We start from the raw sequence: 23,642 nt of genomic DNA on the forward strand, positions 1-23,642 counted from the left end.
TCTTGGGTCAGAGGGGAGGGGATGTTCCCAGCTGAACTGACCTCATGGCCGGGGCTGAGGGGGGATCTCATGGGGAGGTAAAACTGCAGGTCCCCTCCCATACCCTGGGGCAGATAGCCTTGGCGATCTCCCCAGGGGTCTGGGAGGGTAAATGCATTAAAGAAGGTGACACACCCAGATACCACGGTGATGGCACCTGAGACAGAGAGGGACATGCAGGCCCAGGGACACAAAGCAAAGCTCAGTGCCGCATTTAATCACCCATGGGCCCGAACTTCCTGGGAACTGGGAGCAAACATGGGATAGAGCAGCCAGACTGGGATCCTCCCCAAACTCCCCAAAGCCAGAGGCCACTGCCTGCCCTGGGTTGAGCTCGGAGGCCGGATGAGCTGCAGGTTCTGCCTCGGGGCTCAGCTCCCGCTGACCTGTTTGTGTCAGCGGCATGACACCAGCGTGTGCGCAGCAGGCTGCGTGTTACACCCGCCTTGCTCTGGTGCGAGTGAGGCACTAGGTGTCAGACAACGGAGAAGGGGGGCAATGGGCCTGGCGCAGAGCAGGGCAGACAGAGGGGGCAGGTGCTGATTGCCCGGGGAAGGACTCTGTCCAACCGAGGACATCACCGGGGGCACTCTAATATCCTTCCCACGTGTCCATGTTATACTCACTCCTGTCTGGTCCAGCACAGTTGCCCTCCTGAGACTCCAGCCTGGCCTTGGCCTGAGCAAGGGGGCAGGTCCCCCCGGGGCTGTGGCTGGGGGCTGTGTTACCGTGGTGGCAGCATCCGGGGCTGTGCGGCTCCTGGCTCTCCACACTGGCATCCTCCTCCTCCCCCTGCTGCTTGCACAGGTGGTGCTCCACCATCATCTGGAGCTCTGCAGGAGAGAGAGAGGCCAAGGATGAGCAACGCTCGGGGGTTTGGGGCTGAAGGGGGAACTCCTGGCCCATGTGGGTAATCAGACATGTGGACACATGCCCAGTGTCTCTCCAATGGGGGCCACAGTACACCCAGCGCTGGGTCACTCCAGGTCAGACCTGATCCTGATAGTCCCTAGGCCTGCCCCCAGTGCTAAGCCACCCCGGTCAGACCTGGTGCTGATCTGTCTGGGCTTGTCTCCAGCACTGAGTCACCTCACACCCATTCCCAGCACTAAGTCACTCTTTGCCCATTCCCAGCACTGAGTCACTCTTTGTCCATTCTCAGCGCTGATCCTCTCCCCCGGCCCGGTGCCCGTTCCTAGCGCTGAGCTGCCCCAGGTAAGACCTGGTGCGGATCCCCTGGTGGCAACTTGGTGTGAGCAGGGTGAGATGACAAGATGGTTTTAACCCCTATGTCCTGTCTATCAGGACAGTGGCAGTAGCTCCATGGTCCAGGAGTCTAGGCCCCAGTGGGACCGTGCCCCAGAACACGCAGAGGGTCAGCCAGCCCAGCCCAGCTCAGCAGAGGGAGAGACAGAAGGGTGAGGCCCAGCTCCAGCCCACAACATTTTGGCACCTGAGGCGGGGAGCTCAAATGATGCCCCCATGCCCCCTCGCTTGCGCCAAAACTTTGAAAAATCTCAATTCTGCCTTCTTCTTCTTCTATTCCTCTCATGGTACTGCTCTGCTACCTACCCCAATAAAGGAGAACCAACAACTTAAAATGCCTTGTTCAAAAATTTTAAGTAACACTTAACTTTCAAACACCTGAACAGCAAATGTAACTTTTCTTGTCTGCATAGTAAACACTGGCATTTTTATCTGTTTGAATAATCAAAGTGGTGCTTTCCGTGCCTTCTTGGTTGTAAAGATTTGAACTGCTTCCTGCTGAAGGTCCACAGTCTGGGCCAGCTCATGCTCTGTTGAGATGGTTGCAAGGCCAACCAGCCTCTCCTGTGTCCTTGTGGGGAGTAGACGTGTTTTTATTAACTTCAGCTTGGAGAAGCTGCGTTCTCCACTGGCAACTGTTACAGGAAGTGTTAGAAGTATGCGCAGAGCAACTAAAACATTTGGAAAGAGGGTGGTCATCTTATTTGTGCTCATAGAGTCCAGAACAGCCTTTGGAGTTGATCCTGCTGAAATGTATCTTGAAAGGGCTTTCAGTTCATCACCTAAATCACTCGCATCAATATCACGCATGTGTCAACACTGTCTCTAGTGCCCTGCGTTGCTGGTGTAGGTCTTCTCCAGGTATATTGAGGAGTTTTGGAATATCATACAACATCCCCAATATACTGCTGTGTTCCTTGAGCTGCATGAAACGTTCTTCAACTGACTGTATTGCACAATCTAGCACCTGGTTAAATAATTCAATTTTGAATTGTTGTTTGGGGTCTCATGGGATTATCGCGTGCCTTGTAATCAAAATGTCTTCTACTTCAGTGACTCTTGTATTCCTGAATGGGTGGGAAAATAGCTTCAGTGTGAAGTTCCTCTACCAACTTCTGTGCACGCTTCAGAACGTTTTGAAATCCCTCATCTGACCGGTAAGACTATAGGTCTGGCTTTGCTTTGTCCAGTTGTTCCATTGCTCCAGATATATCAAGGTCCATACCTTGGAGTCTCTTGCTTACAACATTTATTTCAAACAGTCTGTCATGCCACAACACTAAGCCACACAGAAATGTGAAGTGATGTATGTTTCTGGTGATTCCATTTCCCTCTGCCACTGTTCTCCCACGAACAGTTCCTGTCATAGCCTTATCCTCCATAATGGCAACTATGGCATCATCTATCTTCCCAATTTGGTGTTTGATGGGCTTCGTCACCTCCACTCAACTTTCCCTTGTGTGGCATTCAGTGGTTTCAGTGTCAGAGAGGATGTTCCCAGATGTTGCTTCAAAATTTGCCATTGATAAGTTGATGCAGAGAAAAATACATAGATGCTTTGGATTACATTAAAAAATTCAGCAGCCTCACTAGAAGCTGATGCTGCATCACTGACCACCACGTTCAGTGAATGAGAACTGCATGGGACAGGGTTTAACTCGCAGATCCGTGTCTGCTCTCCTCTGTTCTTTCCTCTCATGTTGGCACCGTTATCGTAGCCCTGACCTCTCATGTCAGCTATCGCAATTCCCGTATCTTCCAGCTTTTTAAGAAGCACATTTGTCATACCAGCTCCTGTAGTATCATCAGTGTCAATACATTCTAGAAAATGCTCTCTGACAGTCACCACTGCCGGGACATTTTCACTAGGTTCTGTTGTTGTTACAAAACGCTCCATTAAAGGCATTTGTTCCGTATGGCTGATGTCAGGTGTGCAGTCCAGAATAACAGAGTAATATCTTGCTGACTTCAGAGCTGCCACAATCTTCTGTTTGACTTTTGTTGCCAGTAACTGTATGATCTCGTTTTGAATTGTTTTTCCAAGGTAGTGGTGTGTGTACATTGCTTGGGTGGTGACTCTTCTTAGTTGCTCCTGGAGTACAGCATCAAACTCAGCCATCAGCTCCACAATTTTAAGGACGTTTCCATTGTTTGGCACATACTGCTGATCTGAAGCACCGCGCAGTGCTAGGGTTTGGGTAGCAGCATTCTCACAATGGCAATGAGCCTTTTCAGAACACTTTGCCAGTAAAGAGACTCTGATGCAATCTTCTCTTGATGCTGATCATCTGTGGTGGCCTTTAACCTTAGTCTCATCTCAAACTCTTTCCACCTATGGAATGCTCTCTGGTGATTTGCTGCCTTCTCATGGCAAGCCAGATTTCCAGCCAGATTTTTCCAGTCCTTTGTTCCTGTAGAACCCAATGTGTCTGGAACATTAGAGTGGAAGAAGAGTTTGCAACAAAACCAGTATGCAGCATTTTGGGTTTTTGAGTACATAAGCCATGTCACCATTGGGGATTTCACGCCACTAATGTGTTGGATGGAAACTTCTGTTTTCATTGTCTTTGGGGAACATGAAGTTTTTCACTTGCTGTGGCCCATGCAGTACAAGGAAGTCCCTCAGGCTACTGCTCAAGTGGGTCCACAGTCCTGGATCATCTCGACTTAAGGAACTAAACTCAGCAGCAGCTGTTTCTTGCTCGTCCACCACACTCTTCTCTGATCTACACTTTTCTTCAGGAATGTGCACGGTTACATCCATTTGAGATGGAGATATGGATGCTGCAGTAGCTGCCCCGTCACCTGCACTCTGACTAACTGGAAGATCAGGCATCTCCTCACCACTCACATCCTCACTGGGGCGGGAAGGCTCACCGTGAACGTTTGTGTCTATGTATCTCAGGAGAGCTCCTTCCTGCTCAGATAGAAAAGCTTCCTTTGCTTTCTTTCTTTTTCTGAATGCTGCCCCAGAGGGGCGTTTTCTTCTTTCACTCATGACTGCTGTTCTGTGCCAGCTAGAGAGGCTCTCAACACTCAATTGAAGGGGACAAATAAGCAGACTGGTAGCAGGGCCTGAGTGAGGGAAGATATCAGCGTCTTAAGGGCCTAACTGGCTCCTACTACTTCAGTTGACTGCCTGTTCTCCTCACTGGGTTCAGGGAAGCAGCGGGAAACAGGAAACTCCCTGAGAAGCTGGGGTTAATCAGTCCAGGTTCCTAGGGGTGCTAGAGAGGTCCATAAGAGGCTCCTCCTCCTCTCTCTCCCTGCAGATCCTGCTGCTTTCTGTTATTCCCTCTCCCCTTTTCTCCTGCCTGCCAGTTATGTCTCTTGTGCCCTCCTTCCTCCAGCACCGCACTCCACCATCTCTGTGCATCTAGCGCAGGGAGAATACAGATGCACCAGCAGCAGACACAGTTTTCTACACTCTGGGTCCTAGCGCACAGCCAGGTTTTCAGTAGAGGTGAAGATGAGAGGGACAGGGCATTAGGTGGAGAGAGGCAAGGGACAAAGCTGTGAAAAAGATGCTTGGCTGGGCCCTGCCAAGGAGCAAAGGAGGCCGATTCCCGGTGATGGGAGGGCAGGCAGTAGAGGGAGAGGAGTGGTGAAAAGTGACAGAGCTTCTAACCCCAGGGCCCCTGGGGAGGGAAGAAAAGCAGGGGGGTGTTAGAAACAAAGATGACAGCCGAGTCCTGAGATGGACATGGAAGAGGAGCTGGGGCCCCATGTGCTGGGAGGCAGCAAGGAGGACATTGGAGGCAGCTGCAGCAGCCAAGGTGCTGAAGGGAGCAAAGTCCGTGACCAGGTGGAGAGGGGTGGAGATGGGGTCATGCAGATCCCCTGCTGCTCCGCTGGCTGCAATTGGTGAGGTGCTCACTGCGGATGGACTGGGAGGGTCTGAGTCAGGGAAGGCTCCAGACTCTGCAAGTCCCTTATTGACTTATCCTTTCTACAGCACCTTTCACCTGGAGATCCTCACAGGAATCAGTTCACCCCCCTCTGCCCTCCACACATCGAAATGCAGCCACCTTTGGGATGGAGCACAGCAGCTGTTCAACAGCCTCACTGCAATGTGGCACAACCATGTAGGAAGGAGGTGAAGAACAAAAGCCGGAGGGTGGATTTATTGTAGCCGTGTTTGAGGCGAGACTCCAGAGCTTCACCCCCCGAGAATAACACCAGGGTATCTGCACCCGCCACCAACACTGGTTTAGAGGGCAGAGCGCCCACTATGGCATCACCAACCCTGCAGCACCCGAGCTCCCCTTGGTCACCCATCTGAGATCAGGGTATGCCTAGTACTGTTTACCTTGCAAGTTCAGAGCACATACTTAGCTCGCTGCCTTCTTTTCTTATACTGCTAGCAACACAATTATTCATTTAAAAATAACTCCACAGACATGTCAGCTGCTGCATCGTCAACCGTGGAGTGGAACTGGGACACACCGTCAAGCCACGTGGCTGCTCAGTTCAGAAACCCAGTGTGCTTACGACGCGTTTGAAATGGGTCCGTGCCCAACTCACAGCTCCACGCCCCTCAAGCTGGCGGGGATGTGCGATGCCCTGGATACCCAAACCCACAGCCACTTCCCAGACTTGCAGGTGACCCCGTCTTTAGAATGGGGGAAGGCACGCTGGCCTGTGGACAGAACAGCAGCCTGGAGTGAAATGGGCAGGAGCCCCCTGCATTATATAACGCCAACTGCTCGCCGGCTGGGAAATGTCAGGAGGGGAACCGAGCTGTTCTTTCGCCGTGTGCAGAATGAATACTGCCGTCCAAGCGCCTACCCTCTGCTCCCCCAGCTCAGAGAATCTCTCCAGAGGCCCCTAGTGCCAGAACATGGGACAAGACTGGGGAGGACGCAGGGGGCAGCTGGCAGGGAAATGGAGCAAGGCTCAGAGGGAGAGGGAGGGAATGTCAGATGGAAGACCGGGCGGATGAAGGAAGCAGGAGAAAACAGAAGCCTTTCCCAGAGAGAACTGGGCGTGAGATGTGCCCGCTGCATGTCCTTGTACCTCCCAACAGCAGCGTGAAGCGGAGGGCATGCCACGGTACCTTTCATGGTGGGGGTCGTGCGGGGGACCTTCTTCCTCTGTCTGGGAGACATGGACAGACCCGGCTGCAAAGAGAGGGAAGGCCAGGTCACAGCAGGATACTGCACGGCGTTGGTAGTTTGCTGGGGAGTGGGGCTGGCATCCAGCAGGCACAGAACAGGGCACACTGCCCCCCCCCCCGCCCTCCAGCACAGGTCCCAGGCTGCTTTTGGTCAAGATGCAGCAATGCCTGCTGGGACCTGCCCACATTCTCATGTTCAGCCTCGGAGGGTGGCAGAGGGAGAGGGTGTGCGGGCAGTGAGGTCTCACCACCTGGATCCCAATGGAGCAATGACCGGCTGGCAGCCCTGCTCTAGCTAAGGGGCCCCAGACATCGGCTGATTACAATAACTCAAGTGCAGCGCTGGTATCCCGTACGTCCCCCTCCCTCCTCCATCCCCAAGTGCACCCCCAGACACCCCACAACCCACTGCACACAGAGGTGCACATGCAGTCTCACCCCCCCCCCCCATGCCCCTTTGGAAGAGCTTTGGTGAGGGAGCCTGTGGAGTGGCTAGCAGGGCTGGGGGCTGCCTGCAGTTAGGATTGGGGGCTGATGGGGGTTCCTCCTGGGTGTGGCTCATTTCACTGTCACAGCTGGGACGTACGGGGGAGTGGTTACAGATTTCATAGAAATCCTTCCTGGAGCTCAGAGAGAACCGAGATTCCTTCCCGACACCCGTGCACGCAGTCTGTCTGCTTCCACGGCCCTCACCCATCCCCAGTTCCCACTTGCCCACCCCTCACCCCCAGAGAGCCTCTCCCAGCCACTCCATATGCCCATTTCCCCACAGCTAGGCACGTTCACATTCACACCCCACACGCAGACTCCCACACTTCCTTTACCCCTGCCCCTGCTCCCGCACACAGTCTCTCCTGCCTGCTAGCTCAGGTCTGGAGTCGCCTGGGGGAGCTGGGTCCTGGGAGCAGCCCAATGGCCTCTCCTCGTCTGCACTCCCTACGCCACTGTTCTCCAAGAATGGCAGCCTCGGGCCCGCTGGGCCCAGGGATCAGGCTAGGCTGACCCGACTGACAGAACCGCTCTGCCCTGCTGCTCTGGGCTGACCAGAAACGTGAGACTCAGGCATGTTCCTGCTAGGAAATGCAAGGCATGCGGAGTCCTACCGCGTGGGGCTCCCCTGACGGGCGCCCGTGTGCAGGACTGCCAGCCCCTTCCAAACCACCAGAGGAGGATGCGTGAGACAAGGAGGCACCTACCTTCAGCAATGGGTTGGGGAGCCGGTCCTCGTCAATTTCTGTGGGGCGGAGGGGGCACGTGGAAATGGGGAGAAAAAGAATGGGGGGTGGGGGAGAAGAGGAGCAACAGGTTAGTAGAGAGAAGACTCCAGGAGCTGGTCACACCCAGGTGGATGCTCGGGGCAGGTCCAGCCCTGGGGATCTTCAGCAGCTGCTTTATAACACACTGCATTCAACCACTAACCCCCTCCCCGCCGACCGTACGAATCCTTTGCATTTCCATACTGTCCTCAGCTGGGGAATCTCAAAATGCTGCAGAAATATGGATTAACTTCATCGCAGCATCCCAGCGAGAGAGGGGGCAGGTCAGGGGGCTCAGCCCTGGTCTACAAAGGGGGAAACACCTGGGCTATTTGCTCAGACACTTTTCCTGCCCCATCAAGCAGCCAGAGGCTGGGCCCGACTGACCACACCCCTCATGTGTCTTTCCCACCACCGCAAAGTGGGTGCCAAACACCACCCAGTCAGCACGGCAGCACTTTTTGCCCACTTAGAATTATAGAATCGTAGAAGATTAGGGTTGGAAGAGCCCTCAGGAGGTATCTAGTCCAACCCCCTGCTCCAGGCAGGACCAATCCCCAACTAAATCATCCCAGCCAGGGCTTTGTCAAGCCGGGCCTTAAAAACCTCTAAGGAAGGAGATTCCACCACCTCCCTAGGTAACGCATTCCAGTGCTTCACCACCCTCCTAGTCAAATAGTGTTTCCTAATATCCAACCTAGACCTCCCCCACTGCAACTTGAGACCATTGCTCCTCGTTCTGTCACCTGCCACCACTGAGAACTGGGCATGGCAGCAGCGGGTCAGTCCCTGGCCAGGAGTCTCACTTTATTGCTGGTGAAATGCATTGGCTCAGTCCCAGGGAGCATGCTGGCTCCCAGCACCCAGCAATGGGGTCTCTGTGCCAGGGCACCACAGCCCATGCTGGCGTGGGACACATGGCACAGCAGGCCTCACGCTGCCGGACTCACCCTGAAGCAGCTTCACTTGCTGACGATTTGCAGCAGCGTGGCTGAGATCGGGATCAGGCCCAGCCCGCTCACTTTGTTCCCAGGTTTCCCTGGAGAGGTGGGTTTTGCCTGTAGAGCCGAGTCCCTGCTGGGCAGCCTGGGTGAGTAGCCCCCTCTCCTCCCAGGCACAGGGGCAGGGTGGGGACAGGATGAGCCTCCCAGAGCATGTGTGTGTGTGGGGGGGACCCTCTCTTTGTACAGAGTGCCTATGGAATGGGTGTATTTGTGGGTGGTCATCTGTGTGGGGTGTGTACGGAGCGTGTGGGGAGAGTGTCACGGAGTGTGGGGGAGTCCGGCGGACTGCTCCCCTCTTCCTGGGATTCACTGTGACTCTCAGCCAGCCAGGAAAACGGAAGGTTTATTGGACAATAGGAACACAGTCTAAAACAGAGCTTGTGGGTACAACCAGGACCCCTCAGTCAAGTCCTTCTGGGGGGCAGGGAGCTTAGACTCCAGCCCTGGGGTTCCCTGCATTCCACCACCCAGCACCAAACTGAAAACAACCCCCACCCCCAGCAGGCTCTCTCCTGCCGCCTTTGTCCAGTTTCCCGGCCAGAGGAGTTACCTCCCCCCTCCCCCTCCTCCTGGCTCAGGTTACAGGCTGTCAGGTCTCCCATCCCCAGTGACAGGTTTCAGAGTAACAGCCGTGTTAGTCTGTATTCGCAAAATGAAAAGGAGGACTTGTGGCACCTTAGAGACTAACCAATTTATTTGAGCATGAGCTTTCATGAGCTACAGCTCACTTCATCGGATGCATACTGTGGAAAGTATAGAAGATATTTTTATATACACACAAAGCATGAAAAAATACCTCCTCCCACCCCACTCTCCTGCCGGTAATAGCTTATCTAAAGTGATCACTCTCCTTACAATGTGTATGATAATCAAGTTGGGCCATTTCCAGCACAAATCCAGGTTTTCTCACCTCACCCCCCCACCCCACCCCCACACAAACCCGCTCTCCTGCTGATAATAGCTTATCTAAAGTGACCACTCTCCTTACAATGTGTATGATAATCAAGGTGGGCCATTTCCAGCACAAATCCAGGGTTTAACAAGAAAGGGGGGGGGGGTAGGAGAAAACAAGGGGAAATAGGTTACCTTGCATAATGACTTAGCCACTCCCAGTCTCTATTCAAGCCTAAGTTAATTGTATCCAATTTGCAAATGAATTCCAATTCAACAGTTTCTCGCTGGAGTCTGGATTTGAAGTTTTTCTGTTGTAATATCGCAACTTTCATGTCTGTAATCGCGTGACCAGAGAGATTGAAGTGTTTTCCGACTGGTTTATGAATGTTATAATTCTTGACATCTGATTTGTGTCCATTTATTCTTTTACGTAGAGACTGTCCAGTTTGACCAATGTACATGGCAGAGGGGCATTGCTTGCACATGATGGCATATATCACATTGGTGGATGTGCAGGTGAACGAGCATAGTATGATGTTATTAGGCCCTGTGATGGTGTCCCCTGAATAGATATGTGGGCACAGTTGGCAACGGGCTTTGTTGCAAGGATAGGTTCCTGGGTTAGTGGTTCTGTTGTGTGGTATGTGGTTGCTGGTGAGTATTTGCTTCAGGTTGGGGGGCTGTCTGTAGGCAAGGACTGGCCTGTCTCCCAAGATTTGTGAGAGTGTTGGGTCATCCTTCAGGATAGGTTGAAGATCCTTAATAATGCGTTGGAGGGGTTTTAGTTGGGGGCTGAAGGTGACGGCTAGTGGCGTTCTGTTATTTTCTTTGTTAGGCCAGTCCTGTAGTCCTGCCACGTTCCCAGGTCAACACTCCCCCCTCCCTGCTGGGTCACAGAGAGCACAGCAGGGAAGGGTGTACATGTGTGAGATTCCATGGGCTCTCTGCCTGTGTCGCTCCACCTCCCACCAGGACTGAGCTGGGATGCTGTCACCATGACAATTTCTGCTCCAACAGACTAAAAAAATCTCCTGGTTTTAAAACACTTTCCCACTCAGCAATGGGTACCCGACCAGTAGCAATCTTGGTTGCCTGGGAAACAAAACAGAGTGTTGCATTTACACTGGCTTCTGATCCAGGCAAGACGGTACAGCTTAGGGATGCAAGGTCAGGGAGCTGGGGGGAAATGGCTGGTGCCTTTCTCTGTATGATTGATGAGAGGCTTTGGGTGCCTTCATGCAATCTAGCTGGGTGTGGGGCTACACCTACTGTTGTGCTGAGTGATAACAACACCTGGAGGGGTTTGCTGCTTGTCACTAGCAAAGCATTGTGTGAGACAGCCCAGGCTGGAGAGTTAAGGGGGCACAGTGGTACTCCAGTTCCAGGTTGAACCCCAGGGAACCCCCCCTCCCCCCCTGCCCCGCAACTTTGTGTCATCTGCAGACTTGATCAGTATGCTCTCTATAGCTACAACCGGGTCATTAATAAAGACAAAGCCTTGGCTGGGATGTTTTGATTGGGGATTGGTCCTGCTTTGAGCAGGGGGTTGGACTAGATGACCTCCTGAGGTCCCTTCCAACCCTGATATTCTATGATTCTATGATGTTAAACAACACCAGACCCAGAACAGATCCTGTGGAACCCCACTTGAGACCTCCCTCTAATCTGACATCATAGTTACTCTTTGTTTGTGGTTGTTCAACTAATTATATATCCACTCAAGGTAGTTCTGTTGAGCCCGCATTTCTCCAGCTTACTTCTCAGAATGTCATGAGGGGCTTTGTCCAAAGCCTTGCTGAAGTCCAGGTGTGATCTATCGAACGAGTTACTCTGTCAAGAAGGAAATCATGCTGGTTTGGCATGATTTGTTTTGGGTAAATCCATGCTGGCTGCTAGAGATTACCCCTTCATCATCCAGGTATTTGCAAATTGAATGTTTTATACATAGGGCCCTACCAAACTCACAGTCCATTTTGGTCAATTTCACAGTCATAGGATTTGAAAAATCATAAATGTCATGATTTAAACCTGAAATTTCAGAGTGTTGTAATTGCAGGAGTCCTGACCCAAGAAGGAGTTGTGGGGTGGTCGCAAGGTTAATGGAAGGGGGTCGCGGTTCTGCCACCCTAACTTCTGCGCTGCTGCTGGTGACGGCGCTGCCTTCAGAGCTGGGCAGCTGGAAAGCGATGGCTGCTGGTCGGGAGCCCAGCTCTGAAGGCAGAGCAGCCTTCAGAAGCAGTGCAGAAGGATGGCATGGGATGGTATTGCCACTCTTCCTTCTGCACTGCTGCCTGCAGAGCAGTCGCCACTCTCCAGCGGCCCAGCTCTGAAGGCAGCAGTGCAGAAGTAAAGGTGGCATGGTACGGTATTGCCACCCTTACTTCTGCACTGCTGGCGCCGGGGCACTCCCTTCAGAGCTGGGCACCTGGCCAACAGCCGGCTCTCTCCAGCCACCCAGCTCTGAAGGCAGCGCATACATAAGGGGGGCAATACCACAATCCCCCCAAAATAACCTTGCAACCCCCCTGCAATTCCCTTTTGAGTCAGGCCCCCCACTTTGAGAAATGCTGGTCTCCCCCATGAAATCTGTATAGTATAGGATAAAAGCACACAAAAGACCAGATTTCACCAGGGGAGACCAGATTTCACGGTCCGTGATGCGTTTTTCATGGCTGTAAATTGGTAGGACCTTATTTATACATTGCTGTAGTAGCTTCCCAGGTAACGTGTCAGACTGACTGGTCTATAGTTCCCTGGTTCCTCCTTTCGCCCCTTTTAAAGATGGGCCCTAGGTTAGCCCTTCTCCAGTCATCCAGGACCTCTCCTGCCATCCATGAGTTTGTAAATATTATTGCCAGTGGCTTCAGTTAATTCCTTCAGTACCCTGGGCTGAATAGCATCTGGCCCCGCTGATCTGAATTCCTTCAAACTGGTCAGAAGATCTCGGATTTGTTCTTTCCTTATCCTGATCTGCACCCCTTCCTCTTTATTGTCCATGGTAACTTTGTTAGTTGTCTGCTCTCATGTTACTTGGGCACTTGCCCAGAAGGCCATATGAAATCACCCACAATGAATTGTTGTTTGGAGCAGTGCTGGGGATTCTGGGATTAAGACAACTGAGTGCAGCCTGGGATGTAACAGCAAGTCCCCATTACTGTAACGGAATCCTAAACGGTATTATACTGTTCAGCCACTAGGCGGTGCTGTGTGTAACCTAACTTATTTAACCTAACCTCAGCCATACATCCCGGAGCGTTGAATAGACTAATAGTGCACACATCTGGTTGTGTATCTTGCTCAGAAGGAAGCTCTGTGACCAGACCGTGTCTGGTACAGGAGCATGACATGGCATCAGAAATAAACTAAGAACAGAAACAGAAGGGAAACAGCAACAGAAGTTGGAAACAGAAGGAACAAAGCAACAAAGGTTGCAGGATCTCATCAAAGTGCCACTCTTCAATGCCCCAGAGAACTTCAGCTTTGACAAACCTTCAGAATGGACAGACTGAACACAATATTTTGCAAGATTTTGCATTGCTACCAAGTTCCACAGTGAACCTGAAGATATTCAGGTATTTTCTTTGTTTATGCTATTGGGCAGCAGGCAAATCCTTTGACTTTACTGAAGACAGTCACAAAGATGACTATGAAATGGTTCTAGCTATGTTTGATGCATATTTTATACCTCAGAGAAATGTGGTTTATGAAAGAATGTTTTCATCAGAGAAAATGCTGAATGTTTTATAAAAGCTCTCTCTTTTATAAAAGATCGGGTTAACACATCTTTCACAGAAGCTACAGACTTAACCCACATTAGCCATAATTGAACAGAGAGGCTGAGATAAACTGTATAGGCAGCCAACAAAATCCTACAGCAGGAAGATCCGTTCCTTGCTCTTATGAGTTACAGATCAACACCAGTAGTGGCTACTGGATATAGTCCATCACAACTCCTGATGGGAAGACAGCTCAGAACTATTGTTCCAACTTTGGAACAGAAACTATCTCGGAAGTGGCCAGACATGAAGACAGTAGTCAAATTGGATAAAAAGGCAAAAAGACCCTAAAAACACTTTTACAACAGCTGTCACTCAGAAAACAGCTGGGTCTAGAACCTGGTGACTGTGTTTGTGTCAAATCGGTTGCAGAAAAAGGATGGATAGGTCCAGCTATTGTAAAGAAAAAGAATTCATCGCCCAGATCATATGTGATTGAGACCAACAGTGGAGAGTTCAACAGAAAACATCAACATATACAGTTTGTTCCTCAGCAAGATCAACAGAGCAAACCCTACAGATGGCGGATACAGAAGAAGAAAACACAAGGATTCCAAACTGAACATAGCCAATCATTGCAATTAATGGACAGCCAGATGAGCAAGCTGTTATGTGTTTGGGTCATGTAATTAGAAAATCACTATGATTCAGAGGCACTTAACAGACTGAGCTTCAAAGATAGCGTGATAGCGTAAACTTTGTAAATGGCACGAATGTAGAACTTAAAGGGGGAGATGTAATGGAATGCACAACCTATCCTGAAGGACGACCCATCACTCTCACAAATCTTGGGAGACAGGCCAGTCCTTGCCTACAGACAGCCCCCCAACCTGAAGCAAATACTCACCAGCAATCACACACCACACAACAGAACCACTAACCCAGGAACCTATCCTTGCAACAAAGCCCGTTGCCAACTGTGCCCACATATCTATTCAGGGGACACCATCACAGGGCCTAATAACATCAGCCACACTATCAGAGGCTCGTTCACCTGCACATCCACCAATGTGATATATGCCATCATATGCCAGCAATGCCCCTCTGCCATGTACATTGGTCAAATTGGACAGTCTCTACGTAAAAGATGGACATAAATCAGATGTCAAGAATTATAACATTCATAAACCAGTCGGAGAACACTTCAATCTCTCTGGTCACACGATTACAGACATGAAAGTTGAGATATTACAACAGAAAAACTTCAAAACCAGAGTCCAGCAAGAGACTGCTGAATTGGAATTCGTTTGCAAATTGGATACAATTAACTTAGGCTTGAATAGAGACTGGGAGTGGCTAAGTCATTATGCAAGGTAACCTATTTCCCCTTGTTTTTTCCTACTCCCCCCCCCCCCCCTTCCTCAGACGTTCTTGTTAAACCCTGGATTTGTGCTGGAAATGGCCCACCTTGATTATCATACACATTGTAAGGAGAGTGGTCACTTTAGATAAGCTATTACCAGCAGGAGAGTGGGGTGGGGAGGGGGGGGAGAAAACCTTTTGAAGTGATAAACACCCATTTTTTCATGGTCTGTGTGTATAAAAACATCCTCACTGTATTTTCCACTTTAATTATGCATCCGATGAAGTGAGCGGTAGCTCACGAAAGCTTATGCTCAAATAAATTGTTTAGTCTCTAAGGTGCCACAAGTCCTCCTTTTCTTTTTGCGAATACAGACTAACACGGCTGCTACTCTGAAACCTGCATTATACAGTTCAGCCACTAAGTGGCAATGTGTGACACATACCTTAGTTAAGTTAACCTCTGTCATACCTGGCAAAGTATTAAAGGATCTTACAGTGCTCCCATCTAGTGTGTATCTTGCTCAGAAGGAAGCTCTGGGACCAACCCGTGTCTCTCCAGGAGCACGCCAATTGCCACACATGTGCCTGCTTAGTGTGAAGGCACTGGCTTGTGCTAATAACCGTCAAGATAACGACAATGAGGTAAAGTACAATGGATGCAACTCTCTCGTAAAGACAGGGCTTAGCCAGCCGCTATAGAGAACACAATTCCCTCAGCAGCAGCTAACCCGAATAAAACGGATGAGCCTACTCTCCATCAAAATGAGCCTCCATGATCCCATCATGCAGCACAGGTGAAGTGGAAAAAATAATTTCTTATTAATGTATTATTATTATTTGTTATTTAGATGTGGTCATGCTTAGAGGCCCCAATCTTGAATGCTATACGCAGGTCACAGTCTAAGTCTAGGATGAGACACAACCAACAGACAAGGGTTCTTGAGTGATCACTGTAATAAGAAGCTGTCACCTAAGATGGTCCCAGGCTCCCCCATTGACTCCCCCAGGCTCCCCCATTGACACACCAAAAGAAGACCCAGTGCACATAGCTTCATAATAGGATGGTACTGCTCCTTTTAAATGTCATTAGTAGGCTTCAGAGTCAACACCCATTGAGATGAATGTGGGCGGTTCACTCCTCTTACAGTCACTGCTCCAGTCTGTGCACACTCAAGTGAATATCACTGCATTTGTTACACTCGCTGATAACTGATTGCACTGGCGCTGTGCTCAGGTTGCATCAGCTGAGGATCTGGCCCTTAGTATATTTTTAATGAAAACTGAGATTCTGGAGAACAAGGAGGCAATCATCACAGAAAGAGACTGGCACAATGGTGGCTCACACAGCCCAATGCAAGAGTCCTGTGGATGCCACTCCCTCTCTCTACAGTTGTGTGGCAGGCTGCAAGGATGCCTGAGCCCTGCAGAACCCGTGAATTGGATCACGGAAGGCAGCAAGGGCCTGGTGTGGCTCTGGCTATGCTAAATCTCCCATCGTTAACATTTCGTTCCTGCTGTCACTTTCCATCTCTCCGAGACGGAGAGTTTACCCTGGCTGATGGAGCGTGTCTGCCAGCTCCTTTCATGGTAAGAGACAGAGCGTGGAGCCTTCTCCCTGCAATCTGGCTGCAGGGAGAATACCTGCATTGTGTGCATCAGAGGGTATCATGGCTGCAAAGGGGTTAGCAGGAAAGACAGACCAATTACAGCACAAATGAGCTTGGTCCACCTGCCAGCTCCTCTCAGCTCCATGCATTCAATTCATTTTTGTTTGCATAGACTTTATTTGTGCAGCTCTAGGAACCTCGCTGGCTCTGGCATTTTTTAACGGGCCGAACCAAACCCCCAGATCCAAATGCCACGGGCTTTTGGGATGTTTGAAACCTGGATCCAAATCAATGGCTCCAGCCCGAGTGAGGGACTTGGCATTTGAAAATCTGCCTACCGCTGGTCCCTAGCTGCTTTCCCTCCATCTGCAGGAGGCTCTGCTCAGCCCCTCGGAGAGTGAGGGCGTGAGTGGCTGCAGCATTGCGAACTCATTCATATTTGATCGCCCAGGAGTGTTTTTAAAAGACTGCAGCCCTCTGTGGGTCTCAGCAGCGTGTCACAGCTCATTTGTCAGTGGAGTGGAGGGAGCTGGGGCCTTAGTTGGAACAGCAGCTAAATCCTGCCAGCTCTGCTGCTCCCAGAAAGAGGCGAGGCCTTTCCTGGCCCCTAGAGGCGCAGAGCAGAGCATTGCACTGGGAGGGATTGCAACCCAAATCCAAGCAACAGCTGCCATTTTAATGGAACGCATGAGTGTGAGAGCGACCCTGGCTGTTCTGCGATAGGAATTAGCAAGCAGTGACTCCTTCCCTAGAGCTGGGCACAAAAAGCAAGCCGAAGGGAGTCGTACTAGCTTGGCCTACAACAGAAAACACTCTCACCTGAACCAACTAACATGAAGGGAGACCAGCTAATGGTTTACACGTATCAGAAGGCAGGAAGCTATCCAGCAGGGACAGGCCCAGGGAGGTGAGGAGGGGTGAGCGCTAGGAACGGTGGCACCAAGTTCTGAAAAGAAAAATCTAGGAGAGATAATTGGAAAATGGGCTTTTTGAGGGGCAGAAAATTTCAACTTTTTGGTGGGAAACAAAGTATTTCAATTTGGAAATGCCTCATGAGATCTGCAGCCTGAGTGCTCCAAACTCCCATTCCCCTCTGTAGGCCAGGCTCTGGTCAGACCGCAGCTCCCAGATGGTGAGGGGAGGCAGTTGCATCATGAATTCCTTGTGTATCTTGAGAGACATAGTCCAGCCCAGCTCATAGAGGAGAATGGGGAGATGAGGAAACAAACCACAACTCCCATGAGGCACTACAGCAGGCTCTCTGAATTGAAATATTTCTGTTTTCAGGTGTTTGTTTTTTTGACAAAAAATGTGGTTTCCCTCTGAAAGCACACTCTTTGGTCTGCTATTATTTAGTCAAAAATCCAATTTTCCATCAAAAATAATTTGATGGAATTGACCAGCCGGAAAATTTATGGCAGGCATCCAGGAAACACTGTAACAATGCAATCTCTATAGAGCTGGATGAATAACGGATTTTTTCATTCACTGGCTGAACCAAAAAATCAGAATTTCTGTTTGGCTTGCGCTGATCCGAAACAGAAAATGTTCAGGTTTCTTTTGGTTTTGGGTGATTTTTCCTCTTTTGTTTTGCTTTTTAAATTACTCTAGCTACATTCTCAAACATATCATCCTTTCGAAAGTAAAAGTCAAAATGTTTCATTTTGAAAGTGTAAAAAGTTTCTCTTTAAAAATTTTTTTTTTTTAATGGCAGAAATTATTTGCTGAATTCCGCCTGAATTCATGAATAGGTTCAGTCAACCTAAAACTGAATTTTTTATTGAATAAACTATTGCAGGGGTGGCCAAAGTGTGACTGGGAGAGGGGGGAGCTTGGGACCTCTGCCTTGCAGCGGGGTCGGGTGGTAGGGGTTTCTGCCCAGCAGGGAGTGGGGTCTTGGGGCTTCTGTGCAGAAGGGAGGGGAGTCTTGGGGCATCAGCCCTGCAGGATGCATCTACCAGGGCTAGGGGCTTCAGCAGGAGCAGGGCTGAAGCCCCAACCCATGGCTTCCAGAAGGCGTGCCCCAGCTTTTGAACTTCTGAAGATTGTAGTGTGTGCCTCGGCGGGCCAGTAAGTTTGGCCACCCCGGAACTATTGTCTGAAAAAGTTCACCCAGCTCTGGGTCTGTGTTGTTAGTGGGAGTCACCAGGTCGTGCTATTACGTACAGTCTTAGAAGTTCTTTTCCCAGTGAGTGTGCAGCATCCAGCCTTCGAAGAAATGCTCTATTGTGGTTAGCTTTGCAATATAGTTACTTTGGGGGAGCTGTTGCAAACCACTGAGAGTTTGCTCCTTGCCCGACCCTTTCTAGCTAGAACCAATTCAGGGGCAGGGTTACTCCATGGGCACCAGGAATTTAATAAATGTATCTTTCCAGAAAGCAGCTTGGAGTGTCACTAATGAGCCTTTTGCCTGTTGGTCACTGCTTTGAATCCCAGTGCAGCTGGGCTCAGAACTAGCAAGTCAATCATGCCAAAAGGCTCCAGAACAGCGTTTCTGACCAGCTCCCTGCTCCAGGACAGTGCTGGTCATTTCTCCTCCGGAGGGGGGAGCTGGGCCTGGGGGCTCCGGCGCTCCTTTTTTAGGACTCAAGCACTGTCTGAAATTTGTTCCCCTCCAGTTAGGCAGCCCTGACATGCAGTACTGGATTTACCGCCATGGTGCTGGGCCCACAGTCCAAAGGGGCCCTGGCCTGGCCTGCTCTTCTCTGCCCCCGCTCTCTCCTGTGGGGGCAGAAGCTTGATGCTGCTGGCTCCTGTTGCAGCAGGGCAGGCTCTGCCAGCAGCCAAGCTCCTCCCCTGCTTCTCCTAGCATGCTGCATTCCCTCCCCTCCCCCTCTCCGGGCCACCGATCAGCTGTTTGCCTGCAGGAGGGAGGGGGAAGAGCAGAGCCTCAGCATGCTGGCTGCTGGGGGGGGGGGGGAGGGGGGGACCTTGGGGAAGGGGCTGGAATCGGGGCTACCCCCTCCAGCCCCTGCCGTGAGCACCCCCATGACCCCAGCCCACATCCCCAGTCCCAACTCCTGCACCCCCTCACACCTCCCCAACCCCCTGCCCAACTTCTGCACCCCACGTACACACACCCAGCCCCCTCCCCTGACTCCTGCACCCCCCTCACACCTCCCCAGCCCCCGTCCTGACTCCTGCACCCCCCACACATACCCCACCCTGAGCACCAAACGGGAGCTCCTGCACCCCCCTCCCATTCCCACTTGCACCCCTCGCACCAAACAGGAGCTTCCCCAGGTAAGCGCTCCACACCCCAACCTCCTGCCCCAACCCTGAGCCCCCTCCCTCACCCTAGCTCCTGGCCAGACCCCGCACCCCAACATTGTTTTACATTTTTTTGTATAAAGCGCTCTTAACCAAAGCTCTTTAGAATAGTTAGCTAACGGCACAAACAATATTTGGAAAGATCATTAAGTGTCCATCTGCGATTTTTAAGTGGTCTGTGGAAAAATAAGTTAGACTACAGGAACAATCAAGGTACCTCACTTTATTTTCATTTACTTACTATTACTTATAGGAGGAGGATGAAGAAAAAAAGAATGAAAAACGGGGGCGGGGGGAGATAAGAGAGAATGTGCTTTTTCTTGGTGGGGTCCCAAGGAGGGGCCCCAAAAATGAAGCTGAGCACAGGGCCGGGGGGGCCCCACTAACTCTAAATCCACCACTGGCTGTCACGTCACCTGGGCTGGGGATACTGTGTCGACTGATCCCCCCAGTCTCCAACCTACCTGGGTAGCAGTGCAGCAGACATGGCCCTGCCCGCTAGCTCCTCTCCACTCCCTAGCCCACCCACCACTTGCTTCCCCCCCCCACTGCTTAAAAATGATTGTTTGCCCCTTCCCCTCCGCTCAGGGTTTTCTGGCGGCCCTGTTGCCAGGTATCCAGTTTTAGACTGGAAACTCCAGTAGAAAACGGGACCTGAGTGTCCGGTTAGCAGTGCTGAGTGGAAACTAAAAGTCCGGTTATAGGAGTAACCACATTAGCCTCCGCTCCCCCCACTCCCAACACCCACCCCAGAGGGCTGGAAGAGAGCCTGTCCTGCTGCTGCGGGAGGGGGCAGCTCCGTGCAGAGAGAGACGAAGAGACTGAGCTAGAACCAGGTAGGTACCCGCTTTATGTGGGCAGGGGTGGGAGGGGGATCCTGTTTACCCCGTCCCCAGCCCTGCTGCGCTTGCAGTTTACCCATGGCCCCTCCCTTGCTCCGGGAACCAACCCTAGCTCCCACCCCACTGTGCTTTTGCCCCCGGCCCCTTTTACAATCATTCCCCACAAATATGTTTGGCACCGGGCCCACAAAAAGTTAATCCGGCCCTGCTGACATGAAATGAGTTTGTCGAATCTCCATTCCAACTTCTACACTACACATACCACCGTGCTGCATGTGAGACAGTGAACTGCTGGGGGCAGGGACTGTCCCACACCTGTCTGTACAGTGCCCTGTGTGACCGGGCCCTGTTCTCAGCTGGGGCCTCTAACGAGAGCTCCAGCAGGAGGGGCCAAACCTGCCTTACTCGCGATGACTGTGGTAGAGTTGACAGCACCGTAACCATGGGGGGAGGTGTGTGGGGGGGAAGTCCCTGGATCAAAACAAAACAAAATAAAATACATGATTTTGCAGACAGGCTCATGAGCTGTAAACTTAGAATATCAGGGTTGGAAAGGACCTCAGGAGATCATCTACTCCAACCCTCTGCTCAAAGCAGGACCAAGCCCCAATTTTTTCCCCAGATCCCTAAATGGCCCCCTCAAGGATTGAGCTCACAACCCTGGGTTTAGCAGGCCAATGCTCAAACCACTGAGCTATCCCTCCATACAGCCACCACAATTGTCTGACCACATGCAGGTCACAAAACGCCTTAACACAAGCCCCTTCCAAATCAGTGGCCTGATATCAAAGATGCTGATCACCCTCCTCCTCCTCGAGTCAACAAGAACTGGGAAGTCGGAAGTAAGAACAATCAGGCCATGTATTTCAAGCCTCAGTATGGGATTCAGGACCAGACTGTGGGGTCCACATTGGAAATTGCTGTCGTTGGTCTCTGCAGTGCTGTCCGAGTCCTGCTGCTTTTTACCCACTCGCATGGCTCATGCCAACCTCTCTGCTAACTCGCTCCCCGTGTCTGGTGCACACAATCACCCCATGCCCAGAGGAAACACCCCCCAACCCCCCGCCTGACAGGCCCTGGGCGCAGCCTGCATGGGCCGGGCGTGCGGCTGGGAGGGAGGCACAGTGAAAAACAGAACAGAAGAGCGAGGGAGAGAGCTGGAGAGAGAAGGAGGGAGAGGGAGAAGGCGACGAGGGAAGCTGGAAAGATTCAAGGAGGGGGAGGGTAGCACAGTAGCCAGCCACATCCCTGCCCCCCAACCCAGAGGCTGGGAGCCCCATGGCTGCTGTCAGAGTCTACACATCACGTTGCAGGTCAGATGCAACCCTTGCAAGCAGAGGGAATTCGGCCGCCTTGACATCTCCCTAGACAGACAGAGAGACAGACAAACAGATCCCAGGGACACGTAGTTCAGCCAGGCAGCTGCTGCCTGGTGCAGGGAGAAGCTGCCAAAGGACTCCTGGGATGGGACAGCGCAGGCCAGGCCTCTCCGATGCCAGAGGCAGCTGTTTCCAAGGGAGACGGAAGATGGACGGGGTGAGGCAGGGGGCTGAGCTCCCTGGGACTCTGTGACTGCTCCAGCCCTGGGAGCAGAGCAGGAAGCGCAGCCTGGACCGGAGCAAGGTGGCGCTGGTGGGGGTGGGGAAGCAGCCAGGAGGGAAAGTGAGGGGGAGATCCCACCCCGATGAGGGAGCAAGTCTCCCCTCCCCCTGAGTCTGGGGGTATGCGCTGCGCGGCAGTACGAGAGCGGTGGTGCCTACAAATTCACCACTGGCGCACGGCCAGAACCCAGGACTGCTCTTCTGGACGTCAGGCCCTTAACCATGATCCTTTGCCCAGGCCCACTGGCTGGCCAGGGGCTGGGCCCCTCGTTAACGGGGAGCAGGTTTTGGAGCCGGTAGGGGAGGGAGTGGGGTTGGTGTGCCTGGAGAGGCCCCTGGCATAAGGGCCTGGACTCTGCAAGTTCCACCCAGACCCAGGGCCAGGCCTGAGAAAGGAAACCGTTTTCCCCGGGTCTCCGGAAGAGAGACTGATTCCTGCAAATCATCTGCTGGCTACAGGTCTCACCTGGGGATGACTGGTCGCTGCTCAGAACCAGGGTGGCGGGAGTTGGCCGGCGCCTCCGGATCTAGACAGAGAGAGGGGACAAAAATAATCTCTACACATCAGAGGAGACAAAGCAATACAATACGGCAGCACCCCAGAGACTGAGCCAACACGCGGTGTCAGCCTGCCACTGCCCGGGTGCAGCAAGCTGCTTGCAACTGGCCACTGCGTTGCCTCATCCATCAGAGGCACTGCTGTGCACAGCAGGCCTGATCCCACCCTCCCCCTATATCCAAGGCGAGGGCGGGGTGGGCAGCACATTGCTGAGAGCAGAGTTTGGCCTGGTGCTGCCTGTCTGTAGGTACTTACTGCACCCTAGCCATGTGTCTCTTGTACAGCAGCTGCAGGTGGGCTGATATTTAGCACAGCATTAATTAGAGATGGCTCAAACCCCCAAATCTGCATCTGGGGGAGGATTTCATATACCCATAAAGTTGCAAGGAGGTGGGAGTTCGCGCTGGGATTCTGGTTCTGTATCACCTCCCAGCTGAGGATCCCAAAGCACCGTACAAATATAAACGACTCCTTCCCTGGGCAGGTAGAGAAAGAATGTTGTCACCACTTTATAGATGGGAAAACTGAGGCATGAGAGAGGCCCATGGTCACACATAAAATTGATGGCAAACATGAGTATAGAATCCAGGTCTCCTGTCTTGAACCACAAGCCCAGTCTCGCTCCTCCGTTAGTGTATCTAACATGGCAACATGCAGCAATATTGACTGGAGCTGTCCAAAAATTTCCATTAATATTTTTGGATGGAAAATGGCTTTTGGACCAAATGGAAATTTTCAAAAAATAATTTCCATTTCCATTGAAAATGGGTTTTTGTCAAAAATACAAAACCCCAAAAGCTGAGATATTTTGGTTTAAATCCAATTTTTTTCCAGTTTTTCACCAGAAACAAAACTGTTTTTCAAAGGAAAATTGCAGCAGAATGGCTAAACTTTTCACGGGGGGAAATGATTGCCCAACCAGCTCCGCTATTCCCATATGTAACACGGGCTTTGTCTGTGCTTACAGAGCTGCAGGACTTACTGAAGAAACTACCTACACCCACGGGAGAGCTTCTCCCATCAGTGTAGGTACTCCACCTCCGTGAGAGGCGGGTTGCTATGTTGACAGGAGAAGCCCTTCTGTTGACTGCACTGTCTGCACCAGGA

At 51.6% G+C, this 23,642-nt stretch overlaps 1 protein-coding gene across 3 annotated transcripts in view; it reads right to left on the reverse strand.

Moving 5' to 3' along the window:
* Positions 1-23,642, reverse strand: part of PPP1R1A (protein phosphatase 1 regulatory inhibitor subunit 1A) — a 67,007-nt gene that overhangs the window by 10,381 nt on the left and 32,984 nt on the right. For 2 of the 3 annotated variants that reach the window (XM_037884232.2, XM_037884231.2), the window contains exons 2-5: positions 22,443-22,503; positions 7,618-7,655; positions 6,362-6,425; positions 666-872 (exon numbers count right to left, since the gene is read on the reverse strand). In XM_037884232.2, the coding sequence (XP_037740160.1) occupies positions 666-872; positions 6,362-6,425; positions 7,618-7,655; positions 22,443-22,503 (370 nt within the window). The remainder of the gene's footprint in view (positions 1-665; positions 873-6,361; positions 6,426-7,617; positions 7,656-22,442; positions 22,504-23,642) is intronic. The other variant, XM_043532551.1, reaches the window with a different exon arrangement.

This window comes from Chelonia mydas, chromosome 20, assembly GCF_015237465.2.
Source record: "Chelonia mydas isolate rCheMyd1 chromosome 20, rCheMyd1.pri.v2, whole genome shotgun sequence".
Classification (NCBI taxonomy): domain Eukaryota; kingdom Metazoa; phylum Chordata; order Testudines; family Cheloniidae; genus Chelonia; species Chelonia mydas.